At 43.3% G+C, this 24,709-nt stretch overlaps 1 protein-coding gene across 2 annotated transcripts; it reads right to left on the bottom strand.

Annotated features, from left to right (window-relative positions):
- Positions 1 to 3,061: 3,061 nt before the first annotated feature.
- Positions 3,062 to 14,183, bottom strand: LOC113006831 (uncharacterized). 2 transcript variants are annotated; one of them, XM_026143027.2, is made up of 5 exons: positions 12,638 to 14,183; positions 9,227 to 9,423; positions 8,461 to 8,605; positions 7,294 to 7,599; positions 3,062 to 4,779 (listed from the first exon to the last, which is right to left on the bottom strand). In XM_026143027.2, exons 1-5 carry the CDS (start codon positions 14,015 to 14,017, stop codon positions 4,624 to 4,626), a joined length of 2,184 nt encoding a protein of 727 aa, XP_025998812.2. In that variant the 5' UTR covers positions 14,018 to 14,183; the 3' UTR covers positions 3,062 to 4,623. The 2 variants fall into 2 exon arrangements, with proteins under 2 accessions (XP_025998812.2, XP_025998809.2); XM_026143024.2 differs by having other exon boundaries at positions 9,227 to 9,441.
- Positions 14,184 to 24,709: the final 10,526 nt, after the last annotated feature.

The raw sequence follows: 24,709 nt of genomic DNA on the forward strand, positions 1-24,709 counted from the left end.
CATCTCACTGTGTCTTTGTTTCTTACCTACAGTTGCAGATTCTTTCCTCTGCGACAGAAGACTGTAGTGCAAAGGAAGTTTTGTTGCTTAACCAGGAAACTGTAGTTTTACCTCTGAGTTTTTAGGGTCATGAAGGTTCAAAAAAATAATAAATCGGAGTCTCAGGCTGACTCTGGACCCCGGAGTCAGTAGCTTGAAGCAGCCCAACTAAATATTCACTTGCACTTATTAAGGAAAGAAATTAAGGACATTCTTCACTTCTTACTTTTTTCTCTTCTTCGCTGCAAGTTGTGAGACCATGACATGATTTTTCTCATAGTTTGTAAAATATACGATCTACTGCCAGGATACCTGTCCATGAACCTGGCTAAACTGGGAAACCCTGAGTTGAGTAGGTGATCAGCTGTGTGACTGCTTGATGTGAGGGTAAGTGTAGCTGGTCAGTGCTACAATTCCTTAAAGACTTGATTTGTAATATGGGCTGTTGGCACGATGCTGTCAGTCGGATAGCTCATTGCTGTAATTAAGCGTAGCTGAACTCAGTGATGCGGTGCAGTTCTGGCCTGTCGCTTGCATCCACACCAACAGCCAGGGAGCAATCTTAAATAACCTTAGCAAGATGTTTTCAGGTAGCATGAAGAAGCACCAGCCCGCTGGAAGCGCCCACAAACCTGACATTTCTAGTCTTACAAAACTTCAGAAAATTAAGTCAGATGCCAAAAATCTGAGCTTTCCTGCGATTGGCTCCTAATGACTTTGTATGCTCAGTCACTGAATACAACTTTAAGTTTTTGTCAAACAGAATCTCCATTAGACTCAGAAATAGGGCTGCCACGATTTGTCGACTAGTCACGATTACGTCGACTATCAAAATCGTCGACGACTGATTTAATAGTCGACGCGTCGTTTGAAGCTTTGTAAGATCCCAAAAGACGCAGGAATAATAGCAGGATTTAAGAGTGTAATAACGGACTGAAACAGAAGATGGCAGCACTGCATGTACAAGGATGTCAGCTACCGTTAAACCCCGAAGAAGAAGAAGCAGCTGTGTCCCAGAATTCATAGCGCGGCCCAGCGCAGTTTCCAACAATGGCGGCAGCTAGTTAGTTTTAATGTTACTCTTATTATTCTTTCTGGGTCACAAAATAAACGTTTAACATATTTTCAGGCGAGAATGTAGCTGTGTAAACCTCAAATATCTGCTCAGTTTATCAGGACACCACATATTTTCAAAAGCGCTCCGACGTTTTCGGAGACGTCTGTTACCCACTAGCTCGATAGCGAGCCGGGGGCTAGGCTCACTAGCGCCGTGAGAACACCGGACTCCCGGCAGATCGTTTTCAAACCCACCGCCGTCTTTCGCTACTCAGGTTAAATATATATGAGTCACTTAGATAAATTAAAATGTTATTGTTTGGCTTTTTTTTTTTTTTTAGTATTTTATTTGTTCCTGAGTAAATCAGTTTGGCTGAGATTAAAGTTATAGTTTTTACACAGCTGAATAAACGTCAAGCAGACAGCTGATTATCAGAAGTGTGAGATGCTCCAGAATATACTCCAGTGTCCTGTTATATTTTAGATAGCAAGGAGTTTATTAAACTCCACCGAAACAATCTGCAAATTTCATTAAAATTCAATAAACTATCATCTTGTCTTTATTTTTAGTTAGCACAGACCTTAAACACTTAAAGCTGTAAGCTAATGATAGTTATATAAGAGCAGATGCTGCTGGTGCAATAAGCTGTAGTTTTACATTCAATGGATGATGATCTGATTAGTCGACTAATCGCAAAAATAATCGGTGACTAGTCGACTATCAAAATAATAGTTTGTGGCAGCCCTACTCAGAAACACACTACGTAACGTTCATTAGCTAATGACTTGTCAATATTTAACTGCAGCCTCCGCAGTAAGACAACAATAGACTCTATAAAAGATGAATTTTACCACACGAGTGTCACCGTGGCCACGGTCGACTCGTCTCCATTATGACGCTAACGAGACCATAACTGAGAAAGTGAACAAAGTGGTGCAACAAATAGGTCTGTAAGATTAAAAAGACCATAAACTCCATCACAAAAGCATTGACTGAGATTAATGGATCAAGCAGCGGGGCTATTTTCACGTACAGCTGATCCCAGCACTGATCCAGCTGCTTGTTACACTGCAGAGTCCAGTTCAGTGCTTACAGGTGTTTGTACATGAGCCCAGAGTGAAGGACAAATGTGAAAATGTTCTCTGGTTCACATAAACCTGGAATCACATCTCGGATCATCAGCAGCCTAACAGCAGGGATTTCTTTGCTCTTTGTTGGCGTCGAGTCTTTTAGTTTTCCTTCTGACACCTCTTATATGGTAAATGGCCTGTATTTATATAGCGCTTTACTAGTCCCTGAGGACCCCAAGGCGCTTTACATATCCAGTCATCATTCACACACACATTCACACACTGGTGATGGCAGCTACATTGTAGCCACAGCCACCCTGGGGCGCACTGACAGAGGCGAGGCTGCCGGACACTGGCGCCACCGGGCCCTCTGACCACCACCAGTAGGCAACGGGTGAAGTGTCTTGCCCAAGGACACAACGACCGAGACTGTCCGAGCCGGGGCTCGAACCGGCAACCTTCCGATTACAAGGCGAACTCCCAACTCTTGAGCCACGATCGCCCCGCTCTTACTCCATTTTAGATCTATGCTGTGACTAACAAGAAAAGACAAGTAGGGTTATAAACATGTCTGATGGATGAAGAATGACATATTTAAATCCCACTGCTTTGTTTTTATAGATCTGTTTCAACGTTTTCTCTCAGTAATATTAGTTGAAGGCCAACATGTGGCACACGAGGCAGCTGTGCCCATGACCACAGATCAACACTGCAGTCGATTATGGAGACGCAGTGATTATAGCTGTGGACGCATGTTTAAGGATGTCATTTACACACACGCAGTGTTGGTTCGGTTAAATGTAAAACTGCAAACTCTGGTTTAGCTGAACTTAACATCCCAACATCAGACGCTGTTAGAGTTAAAGCACAGCAGGTAATAAAGAGTAACATGAAATGTGGCAAATGTCTTTTATTGAACCAGGTCCTCTCGAGCATTTTGTGGTTTCTTACATAATTGTTTGGCGTGAAGCCTCCCTGCACTCCGGTGTCATCATGGAAGTGCCAGAAAGCAGCATCAAACCAGTTTTCCTAATATTTTTACATGATTAGCTCAACGTTTGGAAAATGTGCTCCTTTGTTTTCTTGTTGTGATCTGATTGATGGCTACTCGTGTTAGTTAACCGTTTGCACAGCGGCAGGAGATTTCTATTTATCGTTTGTTCACCTTTGTACATGAATATGAGGTCGATCTGTCCTCTTAATGTCAGACAAGCACATTTTCCAAATGTCTGAGCTGTTCAAAGTGCACGATGCCACTAACAAATGAAGAATCAAAGTTTTGCCTTCAAAATAAAATTCATGACAGATTTGTGCATTTAGCCTTTTAAAGAGTCTCAGTTCTTCATTCATAAAATGATCTTACAGGTAATTATGCAAAACAAAAGATGACGTGAATATACAATGTGGGACTGATTCGCTGTCCCTTAAAACACGTTTGAAAAACCAAATACAAAATGCATTCATTTCTTTTTTGTAGATTCTTGTAAGTTCTCAAAGCATGAGGAGAAAAATTGTGCTTCTACAGTAAAAACGTTGCATGCCATAAATGAAATTAAGGTTTAAAAATATAACTGAGAAGCTCGGTTTGTTACACGTTTTTGTGTTTTTGCCGTACCAAAAATAAACCTGTCACGCTTGCATCAGGTAAAAGTAACTGATGGTCTTCGCAAGTATTAAATATGAATGTAAAGGTTCATGCAGGCAAGGCTCATGCCTTCATATTTACACTGTTCAATGCAACTGTTGAAAGCACAGAAACCAGCATCAGCTGTGAAAACCTGTTTCTGACGATCTGTGGGCCACTGCCTCACATCTGAAATGCAAATGTTTGTGTACAGATTTGATGTGAGGCCCACATGGTTACATATGTGTGCATTAAAGGAGAAAATGAGCATTGGTTACATATAACGCACGCGTGTGCGGGACTACAGAACTGATGCCTTCATCCAATCTAAGCTCGAGAAGAGCAGACAGGAAGACCTGAGGCTGTCACTGCTGCCAAAGACGCATTCACAAAGCGCAGAGTTAAAGGTCTGAATACCTTTAAAGACGAGAATCGAGTTCTTGATTTCCAACAAATCTAAAAAAAAAAAACTCTTACGTGTTTTTATTTCATCACAAATTATTAAAAACATTTATTCTTTGAAAAATCTTTATTTACTGTAATGGCTGGATTTCACTCTGGTAGCGTGACACAGACTGACAGTTAATGTGGACAATTTTGGGGATCACAGGAAGGAAAACATATCTTGCATCAATGTGATGAAATAAATTGGTGAAAGGATGGCCGTGTTGTCTTTTAATTCAGGTGCTACCTTACGTTCACGTTTGAAGATTAGACCACGTTTTGCACGTCCCGCTTTGTTTCACTGTTCTGCTGCAGTGAGGGAGTCTGTGTCATGTGACAAACTGTCCACGCACTTGCACAGAACAGATGTGCAATCAGGTCTTCTGAATTTAATGCAGGAGTTCCTGTTTTATTGCTTTGAGGATCAGGGGGCGTCTGCCTTGGATCTCCCGTCGCAGGACGTATTCACTAAACAGGGAGGAATCCACTCCGCCGCCACACGACCCTGTGATAAAGAAACCTTTCTGCTGTAGCCGTTCCAGCACCTGCAGTCAGACACAAACCAAATAACAGCAACAAAGAATGAGGCATAACGAGAAGATCCAGAGCAAAACATTTAGACGTGATCTCTGTCTCGCTGGAGTCAGGAATACTGAAGGAAGGTGGGACTTGTTCAGCATTTGATGGCGTTTCCACCCGGTTGTTCGCTACAAGAGTTGAACCTGTGAAGTGCATGCATTAAAAACACTCATTTTCACCATCATGCATACCAATAACTTTATCACACCTTTACCAAACACTCCCTGGTATCAATACTTACGCACCAGAGCACATAATAACCACCCCAATACACAAAGGCATTTAAACAGTTTAGAAATAGACTCTGAAATTGAAGCCTCTGCAGTAAAGTATGGTTTAAGAGGCAGTGTAAGCTGCCTTCAACTCATCTGACCTGATTTCCTTGGGCAGCTCGTTAGATATTGTAGATATAGTCAGTATTTAATCAAAGCATCAAGTCTCTATGTGGAAAAGTAGGTAAAAGGGGATAAATAGCCCACTGGGTTACAGATGCTTGCTGCCACAGAAAGACACATTCCTGTGGAAGAAACCTGCAGGCTGGGGCGAAGTTCAGCTATTAATTAGTGCTTCAACCCTAATTATGATAATCACAGTAACTTACTGTAGATATCAGAACACACTAGTAGTGTTAACAGTACAGCTCTACAGGGGTTTGAATAATATCTAATAAACTCAGTTCGTGTAAATGGGGAGTCTTCTTCACACACTAAGGCTAATATGGCGCTCCACAGGGCTGTGTGCTGGAGCCACTGTGCTTTACACAATGGTAAATCCAGAATCCAATCTTTCCTGTGGTACCAACTCCCAGTTTGGATTTACTCTCTATGCGTTTATAACCAACACTGCATTTAATTATTAGCTGTTTTTAAACTCTGGCTCTCTTCAGTACAGTTTCTGGAGATGGCTGCCCCTCCCTGAGCCTGGTTGTTCCACAGAAGTTCATCCTGCCAGTGTCACCAAGTGCTTGCTCATACGGGGTCATCTGATTGTTAGGGTTTTTGCTCTATTATTGTTAGGCCTTTACCAGACCACGTGAAGTACCTCAATCCAACTGTTTTCAGGTCAGTCATGATGGCTAACTTTACTTTATAAACCTCCCGTAAACACTTAATGTCTGAGCTCTGTTTTTGTTCTTTCCCCTGACTTATTATGAAATGGTCAAATCATTGCATTTTCATTAGAAAGAGTGTTTGACACAAACCAGATGTTTTTGTGTTCAGTAAGTATGACAACAAAGGAAAGCAAGCAGCGAATCTGTGTCTTTCTGATTTACGGTTATTCTCTGCACTTCTTTTGTGTTTGCGTTTAAATGTGTTGCTAACAACATGTGAGCCTCAGGACCCAGGGTCACTCTCCATCTCAAGAAACCCATCAGCCTATCTGGCCTGAAACACAAACACTTCAGAAGTAGTCCATTAGTTCCCCTCTCTGAGCGTTTCCTCCTGAGGTGAACGCGGTGACATTATCTCAGTTTGCCCTCTGGAGGCTTCTGCTCTCTGTGCTGCTGGTCTGTCTTACTGAGATCTCCCCCGGGAGACAAAGGCAGACCTTCAGGTGATGAAATGTGTCACCCGCCTCAACACAGCGCTGTTACAAACCGACTGTCAGCATTCAGAGTATGCTAACATCACATAAAAACACATCAGGCTTTGATGGATGGTGGAAGGGGGGCATCTGCCAAAGACGGAGCTGACAGATAACAGGCGACGGCACATTTTAGAGTCCCAGATATCATCTTGACTCCTTTAGTTAAGCTGCAGCTTGAGACGGTGCATTGAACACAGCTATCACAGCGGCGGCTGTTTAGCTTGACTCTCTCACACTGGGTGTCTGGACGGTGAACTTCTAAATTCCAGGTCCCGTGTAACACGTCCATCTTTATGAAGGATGGACAGAAGCAACAGTCCAGACGCTGTGGTGTATAAACAACCTATGACAGGATGAATATAAGCTTTCATGTTGATTACGTCAAATTATGACCTTCCATCCGACATTGCAGCAGAAATCAAGGCTCATCAGAGCAGGCGATGTTTTTCAGTCTCCCATTGTCTAAAGTAGGTGAGCTGTACCACCAGTTTCCTGTTTTTAGCTGACAGCAGCAGCTGTGGGCTCTTGCTGCTGTAGCCCATCCGCTTCGAGGTCTGACATGTTGTGCATTCAGAAACACTCTCCTGCACACTTTGGTTGTAACAAGCTGTTATTCGAGTCCCTGTTTTCTTCCTGTCAGCTGTGGTCTGGTATTAACGAGGCATTTTGGCTCAAAAACTGGATATTTTTGACTTTTCCAACCATTCCATGTAAGATGAGCAGTTTCTGGAACACTCTGAGCTGCCCGTCTGCCACCAACAACCACGATACTCTGTGAACTTCTGCAGGCTGTCTTGACTGTGTCTACATACTTAAATGCTTTGAGTTGCTCACTCCAGCATCTGACATGTTGAGAGAATATAAACCAGTGTGGCTCAGAGGATGTTATGTACCTGAACTGAGGTGAGGTGGCAGTAGCCGTTGAGCGGGAAGCGGAGCACGTGTGTGGGGTCCTGGTTCCAGCTGGCGTTCATAGAACTGTAGACGATATCAGTCACCTCAGGGAAAATCTCCTCCATCAGCGCCCGGGATGCACTCACACTGATCCTCTCACCGAGCTCCGGCGTCACGCGGACCACGACGCACTCGCAGTCTCGAGAAACGTCCCGGCGCTCCTGCTCAGCCCTCCAGCGCTCCAGCTCGGTCTTTAGAGGTGCCAGCTGGAAGAAAGTAGCCTCTTCGTAGAGCAGGGAGTACTCCTGCAAACACACACACAGCAGAAACAAGAAAACACTCTCAGAAGCATAAGTGCAGACTTACACAGGCCAAAAGAACACGCACAATGCACACAAATACACACACATGCAGATGAGTACACAACACCCACCAAAAAATGCAGAAAACTCCACGTTTTCTTGCAAAAAACAAAGTTTAAAAAATGCATTAACACATATAAACGCTCGTTCAGTACTTTAGTACTAAAGGTGTACTAAAGCCTTGGTAGCAGCTGCTCTGCTGCTAACACACTAACCGAAGGAAGACTCTCGTTTTCATTTATTCTATAAACAAATCACATACAAAACCTTCTGATTCATTTGAAAGCTGCTACAAGCCAATGAAGAAGTTTGCACACGCTGGCTGCAGGCAGTTTCTGTTTGGGCTGTCATAATTGTGATGAAGAATTAATGAAGATAATGAATGTGTCTTTGGCACGGACTTGCTGCCTGTTTCTCGCCTGAAGTCTCACAATGTTGATAACAGGTAATTTCCCTGATGCAAACATTAAGCCACTGCTACTATAAATCCTTCCATGCATTAATCAGTTTTGAGATCTGGGGTCATTTTGCTGCCATAACCTGTCGCCTTCCTAGAGTAATGGAACAAATACTCATTTATTTTACTGCAGTTTATCTATTGGTCATTTTTATGATGTTTGAGAGAATATGACAGAAAATACAGAAAAGGGCAACAGAGTCACTCAAAGAAGTCTCAGTACTGTAAGCGACAGGCTCGTGTGAGACTCTGACAGGGGTTCAAGTCTTTCTTTTGACATTTGTTTCCCTGCTTTAGGTCACGCAGCAGCAGCGGTGAACTGTGGAAGTACCTGATCAGGCACTCACTTTGAAGTCATCAGGCAGGAGGAGCTTGGAGGTTCGCAGGAAGTTGAGTATGTAGCGGAACATGTCCCCGTCCCGATCGATGAAGTAGTGCTGCTTTAGACTGTCCAACACGATGGGCTCTGTGCCGTCGAACAGACGCCCGATTCTGCCCAAAGAGAAGGAAACAGGTTTCTACACTCAGCTGTGGCTAAATTTAAATGTACATGTTGCAGCTAAATCATTTCCTAGCTCACTGAAGGGTAAATGCTAAGTTAATTTTAAAAAGTAGGTTCAAAGATGATCAAGTTTATTGTAACAGTGTACAGTGATCGAGATTATGAGGCTTTTTTAATCAAATCTTCGCTGTTTGATGAGTTGAGATATCTGCATTTTCCTTAATGTGTGGACAGCAGGCCACCTTTTCCCCATGAAGCAGGAAGTAGATCACCGCTGCCTGTTAAACTATTCACAGATTTAAACTTTCTGAACAAATAACTGAAAAGCAAACTCTTTCTATATTTTGCAGAGAAGCCATTAAAACCAACTCAATATACTAAAATTCTGTTTCCTGAATCATAGGAAAAATATCCATTTGTATTGAAATGTGATAATTAAGGTAGCAGATATTCAAAATAATCAGTAATGTTGAACTAATTTGTTGATTAAGAGCTTTTGATATTGAGGTGTTGAGGTGGATTACAGCCTTAGCTTTACTCATACGTCCACCAGCCATCCTGTGTATTTTAATGGGGGGAATGTACTTTAAAAGCTTGGATGTGTGCCTCACCTTGACTCGGGGTACCTGGTGAGTGTGGGCAGGCTGCTGGTGTACATGTGTCCTCCTACATCAATGTGGACTGGTGCGTTGGTTTTGGTGAGCTGAGCTGGTGCTGGGATTCCCGTGGTACACGGGGGAGACATCGGAGACCAAGAAGCCAGCTTCTGACTCGACATGCTGCTGCAGCTGCCGCTGCTACGTCTGTCCTGGGACACAAATACACGCTGCAGTGATGGTGGTGCCAGTATATGAAAAAAAGACCAAACATAGCCATGAATATCTCCACATCCATGGACATAGGTTATCTTTACAGTTAATACATTGGAACATATTTATCACCAAGTCATGGAACTGCTATGTGTCTGTTTAAACAACAATTTAGCAACAATTTAGCAACAAGGCAGCAACAAGGCAGCCTGCTATCAGTTTGGATCAAGTTTTCGTTTACGTGCAATCTGTGATAAATCAAAATGATTGAGGAGAGGCAGGAAATATAGCAAAGAGGGGAGATTTGTCCCCTTCAGCACACTCATTTTCATCGCCGCCCACGAGTTATGTATTAACTTGCGACCGCTTGCAGAGTAAATGTAACTGATTGCAACATGTTGGCAATCTGTGTTTATAAATTATGCAGCAATTATTTGCAAACCTCTCTCTGCCACCGAGCTGGACAGGCTGGAGACAACAAGGCGAACTGCACAACCACCTCTGCAACCCAAAGTGCAGCACCCTCAACCTTTATGTGAACAGCTGGTTGCTGCAGGTTAAACTAGAGAAATCTCTGCGTGTTGTCATGAAGTCATGCTCCATAATAAATGCATCTATCTGCAGCTCCTGAAAGATGTTTTGCGCTTGAAGCCAAACTGGGTCTCGTCGATGTTTGTATAAAAACCTGCAAGCAGGCTGGCAAACCTGACCTGAACAGTTTTACAGAGGAGCTGGTTGCTTAGAACAGTTCCTGCCAGGCAGACTCGGGACTGTCAGGTAAAGCCAGGAGCCTGACAGGAAGCTAAGAAGCACAAGGACATCCTGTCAGGCTCACAGATACGGCTCGGTCAGAGCTATTCCTGACTGCCTTGTAGGCTACGTTATAGTGCCAGGTGTCTGGCACGAAACAAATCATTAAGCTCTGAAAGAAACAATTGGCAGCCTGGTAGGAGGCCAGTGGCTGACAGGCTGGGAACACACGTCCTCTGGGCTTTCACTCTGCTCTTCTAGACTGATCCGCCGTTTCCTTTCATTCTGTTCCAACGGCTCCTTTCAAACCTGTTCTGCTCCAAACGATGGTGTTCATGTCAGTTCAACTACACTGAACACTAAATGTGAATGGTCTGCAGTGAGGATATGCCCTGAACATTTGCTGTTACTGGCTACATAAGCTGTAGCACTGTGCCAGTTTATATGTTATGATAATATGGAGCAATTCTACAATAAGGGCTACAGATGAATATGTAAGGGATTAACTTGCTAAGTAATCAACGACCGGCACTGCTAAAGAAAACAGCAGTGTAAGAGTGTAAGCAGCGGTTTAAGCAGAGATAAGCAGACCTTCCTCTTCCTGCCAGTGCTTCCAGCTCTCTGAAGAGGACACTGAGGTGTTTCCAAGCCAGACAGTAGACAAACTCTTCTCTGGCTTGTTCTGGGGCTTTCCCAGGGTCTCCTTACAGAAGAGCATACAGGAACCACCTCATCTAGACGGCATCCAAGAGGCATCTTAGATAAATCCCCAAAACACCTCAGCTGGTAGTTTTTAATGTGGAGGACGAGTCTCTCTACTCCGAGCTCCTCCTGAATGACTCGGTGCCGTTAAAGGATTTCTGCTGTGACCTTTCACATTCCTGCCTCGTCTCCCTTGACCTTAATTTTATAACCTCAGAGAGCGCAAACAGTTCAACTGTCTAATTCATAATTTTAACATTTTGCTTAATTCTTTGCTTGTATGTACATATGACATATGATCAAATTACATATGAATAAATATCAGAGTAAGCACCATGAAGGGCAAACAAACAGCTGAGACACCGGCCTCACACGATGTATAGCAGGTACAGATGATCACATCTATATAATCCATGTGTGCGTGTGCGTGTGTGTGCGCGTGTGCGTGTGTGTGCGTGCGTGTGTGTGCGTGTTGTGACTGCCCAACAAGCAGTCTGTACCCTGCAGCTATGGCACTAATGCATGGTGGATAAATTCATCAGCAGGTATAGTTACCCTTGGCAACAGAGGGACACTCCCAAAGACAAATCACTGCTTCTCCTCACATGATTGGGCCACATGGACAACACAGTTTCCTACAGGGTGAGATTCTCTAATTCTGCATTATGTTTACGTCAGAGCAACTTAAGTAACAAAAATATAAAAATGTACAACCAGATCATTTTTTATCCACTTACTACTGATTTAAAAACAAACAAATGCATGTACATCTGGGGGAACTGAACTGAAGAAGCTTTTTGGGTGAGAGGAGAAACATCTTCAAGCAACTTAAACGAGTCCAGACGCTTTTCTTTCCAAGCTCCTTAGACTACGATGACCTGCATGACTGAGAACCTTCACAGACAAATGCATGTACATATTTCTGTGCAGCCCTTAGTGATAAACATTTGTGACTACAAAGTAATGATTTTCCCTCGTACCAAGCACTAGAGCTGATGTTGTGCAAATGGTTTTATATGTTTGTAATTCAGAATAAAGGGTGCACAAACTCTGGTACAGGACTTTAAGCTAAATTCTACTTTCATTATTTCACTGAAAAACTGAGCACGTGTAATGTTTTGGTATCCAATTACAACCTAGATCTAAAGAACTGAACGCTTAATTAGGCTTCCAGGTTAGTGTTTGTAGGTCTTTATGTGCATCGATTTTCACACTGTGGCACCACTGAAGTAAACTACATGATTACAGATGTTTTATGTCATGTTCAAGATTATACGACGTGAAAATAACACAAAAGTGATGAATTGCTTTGTAAATGAAGGGTGCAATGGTTCGGCATCTGTATTTTGTTTTTATTTATTTCTCTGTATTTATTAGGCTGATCTGATCCCAGATGTCCCTGTAACAGGAAGTTCACCCTGATACTGATGTACTTCTTAAAGGCATCACGTTGTATTTGCCCGAGAAGAGAAATAAAGTCAGAGTGCTTACTAAGGTAGCCAACTCGAATAGGTATGCTTTTCCTGAGCGTCTGTTTATTTTAATTTTACTTTAAGCCCCTAATAAAGCAGTTCAAATAAAGTTTTTCATAGATTACAGCCCACCTTAAACACCTACTAGTTTAATATTTTATTGCGCTCTTAACTAACTCTCCTCCTAAAGATGGGCGTCACATCGGTACGGGACTGACTGGCTGTCGGGTTTAACACGGGAGGCTTGAAGCTCCAACAGATGAAAACGGACCAACATGTTCCGGGTTACCTCTGTGGGCACAGGGGACCGGGCGCCGGACTGTGCGAGACGGGACTCCGTGGCTGTGGCAGGCACCGACTCTCTCTCATTCGGCTCCGCGGGCGACTCGGCGCGCGTCCCGGGGCGCACACAGCGCTTCTTGGCAGAGGGAGCTCCCGGGTCGTCCTCGTTGCTCTCCCTCCTCGCTGCTGCTGCTGCTGCTGCTGCTGATGTAGGCGATGTGTTCGACGTCTCTGCTTCTGTGCTTTGCTGCTGATTCAGATCCGCAGCGTCGCTGACCCTGCGCAGGTACGGGATCACGAGCTGGAGGTGGGACTGCGCGTGACCATTGACCGTTTCCGAGGCAACGTAAAGCGTCGTCGAGGGCTTGAAGCCCGCGGCCCCCACGATGCTGTTGAGGGTTGCTATGGAGACGGCACCGATGCAGTGGTTGGTGTAGGTTTTCGAGAGCTTGGCAGCGCGCGACAACATCTGCATTCTCGTGCCCAACAGGTTCTTCCCGATGGCTTTGTTCTCGTACCACGTCACGTCGCTCGCGCAGCAGTGGTCCCGGGGCCGCTGGAAGAACGCCCTGCACAGCGGGTTCCGTTTGGACACGTACCGGACGAAGCTGGCGTACGGACACTGCTCCGTGCCCGTCTCGTACATGCGCGGCAGCGTGTCCTCGTCTGCGTCCGGGCGCTTCTTGGTCCAGGCGGCGGAGCGGGACTTGTGATAGGGTCCGAGAGCTTTAAAATACACAAACTTTCTTCCGTCCTCGTCCACGGCCAGGCCGAACGAGTCCTCCTCCAGCTCCCGCTGGTTCTCTCTTCCCCTGGTGCAGAAATACATGCAGGTCTCAAACCAGACTTTGTTCAGAAGCCCAAACGGGGTGTCGGTGTTGAACACAGAGGACTCGTACAGTTTCCGCAGGTCCGAGCGCGTGATGGCTTGTTTCTGCACCACCGGACCGGCACCCTGCTCCTCCAGCCTCCGTATGACCGCGGCCAGGGTCAGGTTGGCGCTGCGCAGCTCTGGGTCCTTGGTGAGGTCCAAGGTGCGGCAGTAGGGCGGCTCGTTCAAGTACCGATTGAGAGAGCTCCGGATGCTGATGAGGGAGGACTTGCTGTACAGTTGTCCACTTTTGGAGCGCGCCTCGGCGTAAAAGGAGCGCAGCACAGCGCAGAGCGCATCCTTGTCCAGAGTTTCAAAGTCTGGACTTTGGGCTTTCTCGCTGAGGTACTCCCTGAAGATCCTCACGGCGTACCTGGTGGCCAGGCGGGTGTTCTCGCTCAGCTTGTTTCGCTCTGACCGCTGAAGTTCTCCCTCCGGGTGAGACTCGCGCCCGGAGGGGATGCTGCTGCCGAGTGGGTCCGCCTCCCCCTCCTCCCTTCGGTCCATACTCCGCATAACGACCGCTTGTGTCTGCGCGGCGGAACCGCTGGAGTCCAGCACTGTGCTCCCTGACTCCCACTCCACTCCATCTCTGTCGGACTCCTCGTCCTCCTCCTCCCCGGTGATCTGGACCTCCTGAATCTCATCTTCATCTTCCTCCTCCTCCTCCTCCTCCTCATCCCTGCTCCTCTCGGGGCAGCTCATCTGCTCCTGCTCCGTGTCTCCGCTGCCAGGCATTCTCGCCATATTGCGGTCTGTGAAGCAGTCCTCCGGCAGCGCGCATGCGCTATATTGGACCGCAGCGCTGAAAGCCTTTTGTGTTTAAGTGACCTTCAGCCGTGCACGCGTTTTTTAAGGTACGGGGAGCGAGCGCAGCGGGAGGGTAAATTTGGAGGCGCGCTCCCTGCCAGAAAGGCTGCAGTATTGGACTGAATATTGGACCAGCAGCACGAGCACTGATGAGGAAAATGGCAAGACTGCAGTAGTGCCACCGCCAGTATCCAAATATCTTTTTACTTTAGAAGCAGTTTGATACTTAACCGGAAAATTAACGGAAGGCAGCCAAGAATGAAAGAAAAGCAACAATAAATATCACGCAGCTTGTTTTAGTTACGTACACGCGTGGATAGCTTAGGTGCTCGTGTGTTTGCTGCACCAGTCACAGAGTCCAGTTGGTGCCTTATAAAAAGAAAGTAAGGTCGTGATACAAGCACGTGAAACAAGCAAAAATGCACATGATGTAGTCCAGTGGAGTTAACACGGTTAAAAAGAAACCCAGAACTGCAGCTCAGTGAAAATTCAATATCATTTGTGTATTTTTATTGTTGCAATGTAGAGAACATCCAGGTATATCTGTGACATGAAAGGTCAGAGTCTCTTTCTTGCTTTGGACCACCAATGCACGCAACATTAAGGCAGGAAGGGGCGATGCACGCAGATGGGTGTCAAAATATTCAATCAGAGGTAATCACAATTTAGAAAACGTGGCACATGACTCACGTGGGGAAAGTGGACATCAGCAGTAGTTGGAAAAGCCCATGTTGTTTATGTTTTGTATTTTAGGGAACTTGCACCCCTAAAGTTTATCATTTCAACTACAGAAGCCTTGCATTGTAATATAATGGGGTTGCCTAAGCTTATCATTTCAACTGCTGAAAAATAAAATGACTGTTACTGTGATTGTAATAAAGTAGCATCAACACAAGGGATAGGAAGCAGTACAGACAGGAGAACGGAGCAGCAAATTTATCAACAACAATACAGAGACCCATCTTTAAGCCACAGAAACTGTAGAACTGAGCTAATAAATCAAACTGATCTGAGCATTTCTTGAATATGTGCACTGGGATTTTTGTGCTTTTTGCATGAACAACATTGGTAATTGTTGAGGGACATTCGGATCTAAAAGAGAAGCACCTGGACCTTTGGGCCTTTCATTCATATCATTATGTTCAGTGGTTGCAAACTGTATGGATTACAGGCTGTGTTGCTGCTACTGTTAAAGTCATGTTCATATTTTAAAACGATGTTGATCGAACACAGACTGAAAGAAAAATCCTGTTTGTGAAACCTCAAGGTGAGCTTAGAAACTCTGGACATATGCTTCAGAAACTGAGGGACGCTGCATGCTCAGTGTGGTAGTGACGTGACAAACGTGTATAAAATTGACAAAATAAACATGTATTCAAAATGACTTGAAAATATTGAGGCCATAAACTCATCAGGAAAGTGTTTATTGAGGTCACAAATGAAGTGAGCAGTAGGATCATTTTCTCATACTTTTATACAATTTGACTCTTTTGTTGGGTGAAGGCATGTCATGGTTGTGGCTGTGTGCAGGCAGGATGAGGACCCAAACGCAGCGCTCACGGAGGCAGGATTGAACTCAAAACACAGCTTTATTGCTGGACAGAAAAACCATACAAACTAAACCGGAAACTATAACATATTGCACAGAGAAACACACGGCCATGAATGCGGGAGAACACAACACAGAACTGAGGGAGACGCAGACATAAATACACAGAGGGTTAACGAGGGAAGTGGGAGCACACGGGGAACACAGCTGACACAGATAATCATAACAAGACACGGCAGGAGTAACGCAACACTGACGGGAGACTGTCAAAGTAAAACAGGAAGTACACAGAGGTTCAGACAGGAGGAGAGAGAGAGAGCACAGACATAATGGGCTGGGGAACACATGGAATAAAACTCAAGGAGAGACGAGGGCTCACAGATACACAGAGGGTAATCAAATAAGGAGCATCTTAACAGAACCCAGGAACCACGGCATAAATAAAGAACAAAATACAAAACACACGAAAACTAAGAATACTGGGCCAACGTGGCGCAGGACCATGACAAGGCAACCCCATTATATTACAATGCAAGGCGTCTGTAGTTTTTTTTAAATGAGAGTTACCTCCTCCTCTTCCTCACAGTTAGAAGAATTGATGCACTGCATGCATGCACAACTCTACAACATATTGTCCTTTAATGTGATGGCGGCCTGTTTCAGCAAATCAGCCGACACAGGTGCTGAGGTGAGGATATATTCTTAAACCTAACCAACAGCCAAACCAACACAGAGGCTGAAAATAAAAGTAAAATATAAAAATACAAGTAGCGGTCCCTGAAATCTGTCTTCTGGGTAAAAGTGGTGGTTTTTCGCTGTCTGTGTGTTAATGCAGCTCTTTTACATTTCTTATTGTTGCAACATGTTAACGTACATTTTATAAATTAAGCCATTAAGTGCATTAAATGTCAGTACCAAGAGCCAGAGGTAACCTTGAAGTCCCCCAACCTAAAAGGAAGTATTGTACTGAATTAATGCATTTGCACTTTAACATGTCCCACTTATCATTATGAACCATTTGACCCAAAAGGATTTAGGTGAAATTGCTTTAGTTTGCAGTCATAGTAACCCTACCACACACCTACCATCGCTCTGCTTGTTTATTTGCATTTTTTCTGGGCTCGTTGATGGAAGAATGCAGCATTGATCTTTTCGTCTCAGACTCCCTTTCTGATGCACAGTTATGTTAGCAGTTATTTTAGCAGCTTCTTAATATAGCATCCCATCATGCTCTATGCCTGCTCCGAGCTAAGAGCACTGGTTCCTCCCCTGGGCAAACATGACCTTGATATACAGTCTGCACCCCATGTACTGCTCTCATTACTGTTGGGATTACATCAAATTATTATCTCATATTAAACTACAGAGCTTGCTGCTCCTGTGGCGGCGATCATAAAATATTCTTTAGAGTGTAATCGAAAAAACAAAACTTTGAATTCATTCAAATTCCCATGAAAATGTGTGTCAACAATATTACAAAACACAACTGCACATTGACCACGCAAACAAAGCGCTTCATTTTTAATCAACAAATCATTGTAAAGTCCACTCACTGTGAACTCCAGTGAGTGGACTTTACAATGTATAATTCAACTTAATCGTGCGGTGTGTGGGATTACCATAAACCACACAACTCACACAAGCTACCGTTGAAATAACTGTTTCCCTACAACTACTCACAACATCACAGTCTTTGAAATGAAGAGACAGCTCATTTAGCAGGATAAATCATGTTGTCCCTCACTGATTGGCAAGTGGTTGCTGGCTGTCACCAGGTGATATCAGTTGCAAAGAGGCTGATGTGGTTGCTGCAGTTGCCTGTTATTTGGATGAAAGCCTCCAACTTGTCTGCAAACACTTGCCATTTGCTCTTCAATCGGTAATGAAACTCGTGTGACATAAACCGCAAACTGAGAACACTGGCCTTCTACGTAAATGTTGTTCTGTAACCAACACATTTCAAAAGACGCTGTTTTTACTTTAAGGCCAAACACTCTGTGCTTCTGGTTTGGGTCGTACTTCTTACACTTCCACTGGATAAATACAAAAACCTGCTAATGATCTGATCAGTTCCAAAGAGATTTTGGGTGCCGCACTGTATATTTATCTTTGCAACCAATTTCAAGCTAGCAACTGCTGGCAATCTCCAGCAACCACTCTCCAAAAGTGTGCACACTTTTCCCCATCGTCAGGTGGTCACTGAGCAGTCTCTAGGTTTGTTTAATTTGGGGTTTAGCAATTGATTTCCCAGCTAATGCCACAAACCGTTTAGGAACTGGTCTCTAGGCCTAAATAATCAGCTCCCTAATTGTCAGCCTTTTAAATTCAGCAGTTAGCATTCTTGCATTTGGAAATAGATTGTGTATCAATAATAATGACAATCTTTAATGACAATTGTTTTTTTTAGTGAAGTGCTAATGCTACTAATGCTAGCTAGTTATAAACTTTACACAAACTCATTCTTGTCTGTTAGTTGATAATTATTGTTAATCAGATACTTATTGTTATTAAGTAACAAATTAAAAGAACAAACAAAAAAGCAGATATATCAGATTCCTATTATTATATTATACAAGTTAAATTGAGTAAATATAAAATGTGCTTTTGAAATGATGATTTAATGTATTAAGTGAAGAAAGCTAAAACGTACATGAGTAGAACAGTAGTGGCCCTCTCTTGTTAACTCAACTGTGATCACATTTTGTTGGAAAGCCAAGTTTAGTTTCAGTAGCCACACTCAGGCCACTGCCAGACCCGTTACTGTCTGTCAGACAAAGTAAAGATGCCTAAATAGGTTTAATAAACCAACAAATCTCATCAGGACCCAAAGAAACTCAAGAAACAGTCATTGAGATATTTCGGTCTGGAGAGGATTTCATTTAGAATGAGGCTTCAACAACGCATCCAGGAAGTCACAAAAAGAAGCCAGAAATGATCTCATGAGCTGCAGCCCTCACTCTCTTCAGTTATGATCAGTGTTCATGATTCAACAACAAGAAAGACGATCAGCATCCACTAAAGTGTTCCAAGGAGAAAACCCTGCTGGACACAAAGAGCACAAAGGCTCGTCTCACAAATGCAAAAAACATCTTGATGATCCCCAAGACTTTTGGGGACTAATGAGACAACAGCAACAAGTTTACATCGGGCATAAAATGAAAGCAGCACTTCATAAAAAGAACATCATACCAGCAGTGAGACATGTGGCAGTGTGATGGCCTGTTTGACTTCTTCAGGACCTGAACGATTTGACATAATTGATGGAACTACGAAATCTCTGTACCAGAAAATCCAGAAGGAAAATATTCAGCTGCTAATATTCAGCTGGGTGAACTGATGCTCAAGTGCACTTGAGTGATGCAGCAAGGCCATGTCCTAAAACATACCAGCAAGTCCTCTGATTGGCTCAACAAGCAAACTTAAGGTTTTAGGATGGCCTAGTCTCGAATCCAATTTAGATGATTTAGCATGACCTTAAACTTGGAAACCCACAGCATCTGCTGAATTAACACAAAGGAGGTCTGGAAGACTCACTGGCAGTTAATGCCATCAAAGGTGGCTCAACCAGTTACTGGGTTTAGGGGGCAATTCCTTTTAGGGCAGTGTAGGTTTTAATCGCTTTCATTTAAAAACGTCTTTTCTGTATTTACTCAGGTTATCTTGTTTAATATTAAAATTTGCTTGATTATCTGAAACATGTCAGTGGGACAAATATTCAAAAGGAGCAAATACTTTTTCACAGCACTTTAAAACACCCCAATTTATTATTGTGAAAACATAATTAAATTTTGATTAAATATTGCAAGAAATATCGCAGAGGTCTTTATTGTTTTACTTTGCATATTCTGCATAATTCAGTAATTTTATTATAGTAGGGACAAAAAGTCATGTAACAGCTGCAAGTGGAGCGGATTGGTGTGTTTTACATCTCTGTGCCCAGGGGCCCACTGTCTCATTATCTCGCCCTGTGCTAAAGCAGTTGGATATAAAACAGATGCTTAATTCCAAGATGTAGACGGGTGGGGGCTTCATGTAGGAAAAGAAATGTCTGTTGTAAACATGGTTGTGTAAATGCAGCTAACAATAAATGCGCCTGTCCATGCACACCACAGTGAAACGACTGCGTGCCAGCGTCGCTGCAAAGCAGAAATCATTTCACCTGTTTTATCCATTATGTGATATATAGGCAATGTTTTTAAACAGCTCTAAAGAAGCGTCAGCCTCTACTGCTGCGGCAGTGGCATTTGTCAGTGTGTTTGTGCTCTGGGGCATGTCACCAGGAAGCCGGAGACACTTCACAGGCATGAGGCGCCCCCGCATTTTAATTCTTGTTAGGCAAGCCCACTTTAGACCTTGCTACTCAATTAGCAATTAGCCAGCCTTTTAAGTGGAGACCTTTGCTGTGGTGTGTGATTCTGGCCTGATTTGTATGCAGTTTGTGCAGACGCTGATAAGAGCACCCGCAGTACATGCGCAGGTTTTTTTTAATGTAATTTTGTGATGATTTGCATGCCAGGACTGCTGCAGGGAGAGGGGAAATAACATGGCCCGTCTTCAAAGGGAGATCTGTGCACCAAGCACAGCAAAATGTGTAGGACTGCGCTTTTTTTGTCCAGGCAGGTAATTTGCTCCCTGACTAATCTGCAGAGATAGGGAGAAGTTCAGAAAAAGCACTTACACAAAGAGCAAGCTGTAGCTCCGAGGCTTGTCAAACACCTGAAGAAATTAACACCGAGGTGTAATAGCTGGAACAGACAAGCATCAGCACAAACCTCCGAGGTAATGAGAGGATGTGTGTGAACATGTCTGCCTTTACCAGTATACACACAGCAGTGTATTGATGTATATATGAGAGCGCATATGTGCCCGGGGATAATTAATTTGTGGTGCGATACGAGACACAAGACTGTTTCTGTTTGTTTGTGTTGGATGAGGAAGCAGAGTGTAGGTGGAGGTTGGATGGAGCTAAAACTGAAGTAGAAACTGCACTACAAGTTTTTTTATTTCTTTATTCAGTTTATATATTTCTACATTCATCAGGTGGTTCAGTTTAAGTCTCCCTCTGGTCAGTGATTGGTCAAAATGTTTTACTAACTAGCAACTGCATAACAACGCTTCTGACCTCTTTAATGTTCAAGTCTGATCTTTATCTTATGAATATTTTTTGTAAATACGAGTTAGAACTTTAGAAAAATGTTTAAAACTTTTCCAAATGAACTCAAAGCCATAAGCAGAAAGCAAAGAAACTGTTACTTATTATGTTTATGTTCTTATGTCAGTGTTGTTATAAAGAGATATTAACTGCAGAGGGATGAGAGCTTAATGTAACACCATTTTATACCACAAGATTATGCAGCGTGTAAATGTGAACAGTTTCACGCAGGAACATATTTACAGTGGGAGTTTGGAAAATGTAATTTGGGTCAAATGACCCGGGACCATAGAAAAACAAAGGCTCTTAAAAAAAGTCAAAAGTCTAGCAACACAACTTGGTGAAAATGCAGACTGTGATTATATCCAGAGATGGGTAATCCGATTACTTTTTCGAGTAACGAGTAAAGTAAGGGATTACTATTGCAAAAACGGTAATTAGATTACCGTTACTTTCCCGTAGGAACGCTGCATTACTGCGTTACTAAAACTGTGATTTTTTGCGAGAACGTCTCATGACAGTGACGTAAGCGAGTGCGCCGTTAGTGACAACAGCTGTGTGCAGATCAACAATGGATCATATATCGAGTGCAGAGAGAGTATGAGCGTGCAGCGTTTAAAGCGTGGAAGTACTGACCTTACTTTGAGTTTGATTCCATAAAAAGTGACAAAAACATTAGTGTCCGCTGTGCGTGGGAAGAAAACTTCTTTTTACAGCGAAAAACCCCTAAACTTCCAACAAGCACCGAGTAGCTACGACGTAATGGGAAACTCACAGAGAAACTCGCGGATTCTTACACTGACCGCGGCACACCTGCACCAGGGTAAACCTCCGCCTGCCCCACTCCTGCTTTACAGGTGAAAATAGAGCAACAGGACCGCTGAGTCTTTGACTTTATTTATTTTCTGCTGTGTTTTACTTGCATCTATTTGAAAGACTGAGTGTAAACACACAAAAAATATTTTATTTTATGAGCTGGAATGTGCAGAAAATAGGTTTAAATGTTAAACTAATTTCTTCCAGTCAGAGAATGTTGCAGATAATTAAATGTTTGCTTGATGCATAAAGTTAAAAGATTAAAACTAATAAAACAAGTTTTAAAAAGAGACTTTTCCATTTGATTACATTTTGTATGATGGATTATGTAGAAAAAGTAGAATTGGGCTGAAAGATCTATCGCTTTATCACCTCTTCAGGTTGTAAATCGTGTTTTTAAAAAGTAACTAAGTAACTAAGTAATTAATTACTTTTGAAAATAAGTAATCAGTAAAGTAACGGGATTACTTTTTTGGGGAAGTAATCGGTAATTAGTTACTGATTACTTTTTTCAAGTAACTTGACCAACACTGGTGGAGTTTGTGTGAGTTCTCCCAGGGTACTCCGGCTTCCTCCCACAGTCATGCAGTTAGTGGGGATAGGTTAATTGGAAACACGTGAATGGTTGTGTCTGTGTGTATGTTACCCCTGTGACGGACTGGCGACCTGTCCAGGGTGTAGCCCGCCTCTCGCCCTAACACAGCTGGGATAGGCTCCCGCCACCCTGAAAAGGAGAAGCGGATGGATGGATGGACAGTGCTTGAAGATGTCACATCTTTCACTTGTCAAAGAAAGATGTTAAATACAAGAACATGTAGGTTTTTAAAAAGTTTTAACAGCTTCTCAGACTGATGTGTAAAAATTAATTCCATTAATTAAATGAGTGACTTTAATTTGTATCAGCGACAGAACTCAGCCTCTCATTCAGTTTCAGACAGCGAGGCTGGCAGTGATATTTCAAACTGCGTCCTTGTTCTTTGTGCTGTGAATAGCTCCAGGTTTGTGCATCTATAAGCATGCACTGCAAGCTCGTGCTTTGTCTTAAATGAATGTCTGATATATTATTAATAACCTGACAAACTACTGAGTGGCCTGAGGCAGCGCATCCAAATATAAGCTGAGCCAAACAGAAAACACACAAACACTGAAGCGGGGGTAAAGTAGTGCATGTGTGTATTTTTGTAACTAATTTGTCCCTGTAGAGAGAACAGTACAAACTTGCATTTGGGATCCGATATTTGGGTTGATGGTGGAAGTGGTCAGGACTCTGATACTAGTCCATCACCTAATGATTCAACATCTGGAGTGAAACATTAGCTATGATCAGGTAATGTGATGTGTCTAAAGCAGTGAAATGACCTTGAAATATCTGCGTGGAGTCTTGATGGGAGCTGGACAAACAGACCACTTTGAAGTCACAGTTTAAGTCAGTGCAGCCGTGCGCAGAGACTCACTTCACTGAAACAACACAAGTGAAAGACAAAAACATGCAGGGTCATAGAAATGTGTATAAAATAAACCAGATTGTTCAAAGCATTGACACGTCTGCCTTCACCGTAGTAAAGGGACCTCTGGCTAATACGTCGGGTTTGTGTCGGGCTCATAGCCGACTGTAACAGAATACAATCACTCATATTTTGTATTTTAAATACGTAACAGCGGTACATGTACTCTGTTACTCCCCAACACTGCCAACTCCTAACAACAATCCCACATCATAATGCCCCTTCTATCAAACATTACACTTGGCACAATGCAATTGGACAAGTACCGTCCTCCTGGCAATCACCAAAACGATTTTTCTATTGGATTGCCAAAAACCTTCAAGAGGGAGTCTGTGATCCGTAACTCCAGAGGACACCTCTGTGCTGCTCTAGTGTCCAGCAGCAGTCTGCTGTTCAACAGTGCATCTTATGCTTGGTATTGCACTTGTTGATGGAAGGCTTGGATACAGCTGCTTGGCCAATCCCATCCCATGAATCTCTCCACACGCTGTTCTTCAGCTAATCTGAAGGCCACACTAAGTTTGGAGGTCTGTTGCGATCGACTCTGCAGAAACTCGGTGACCTTTGCGAGCCATGCGCCACAGAACGGCTCAGCTGATGCTTTGATTTTATATGCCTACCTCCTGAGTTCCTGGCATTTCCAGTCGCTTCCACTTTGTAATGATATCACTAATAGCTGCCTGTTACTACTGATGAAATTTCGCGATTGGACTTGTGCAAGTCCTGTAATCCTATCACGGCGCTATGCTGGAATTAATTGAGCTCCTGCGAGCGATCCGTTCTTTCACAAATGTTTATAGAAGCAGCTTGCATGCCTGCAGGCCACGTAAGTGCTTGGAACACCTGAATCTGATGATTTGGATGGGTGAGTGAAGAGTTTTGGCAAGATAGTGAACATAAATGTCATCCTGAGGAAGAGAGGTTTGTTTGAGGTTCACTCCCTTTGCATGAGTCGCAGTGTTTTATAAGTTTTAATCTTTTGATTATCTTCTAAGTGTGTTTTTAGTTCTTATAGTTTATTGCATGCTTTTATTGTGAAACCTGTGTAATCTGTAGCAAGGGAGTGTTTGGATCTCTGCTGAACAAACGTTAACGACTGAGTCAAATGAAGAACAGCGGTGGGCAGAGTTGAGGGCGGTGCCCACCTGGAGAGTTCGGCAGTGAAGTGCAGGACTGCAGAGGACGTGTGGGGACGCTGCTGCTTTAGTATTTTACAGGGACTTTATTGGACTTTTAGTGTTTTTAACAATTTGTGCAGATTCTGGCTACTCGCTGATGGATTTTTAGAATTTTATTTTTATATTGTTATATTTGAATTCTTTTTGCCCCCTGGCCAGGACAATTTTTATTGTAAATAAATTACATTCAGCCAATCA

The sequence above is a fragment of the Astatotilapia calliptera genome, chromosome 15 (genome assembly GCF_964374335.1).
Source record: "Astatotilapia calliptera chromosome 15, fAstCal68.1, whole genome shotgun sequence".
Lineage (NCBI taxonomy): Eukaryota > Metazoa > Chordata > Actinopteri > Cichliformes > Cichlidae > Astatotilapia > Astatotilapia calliptera.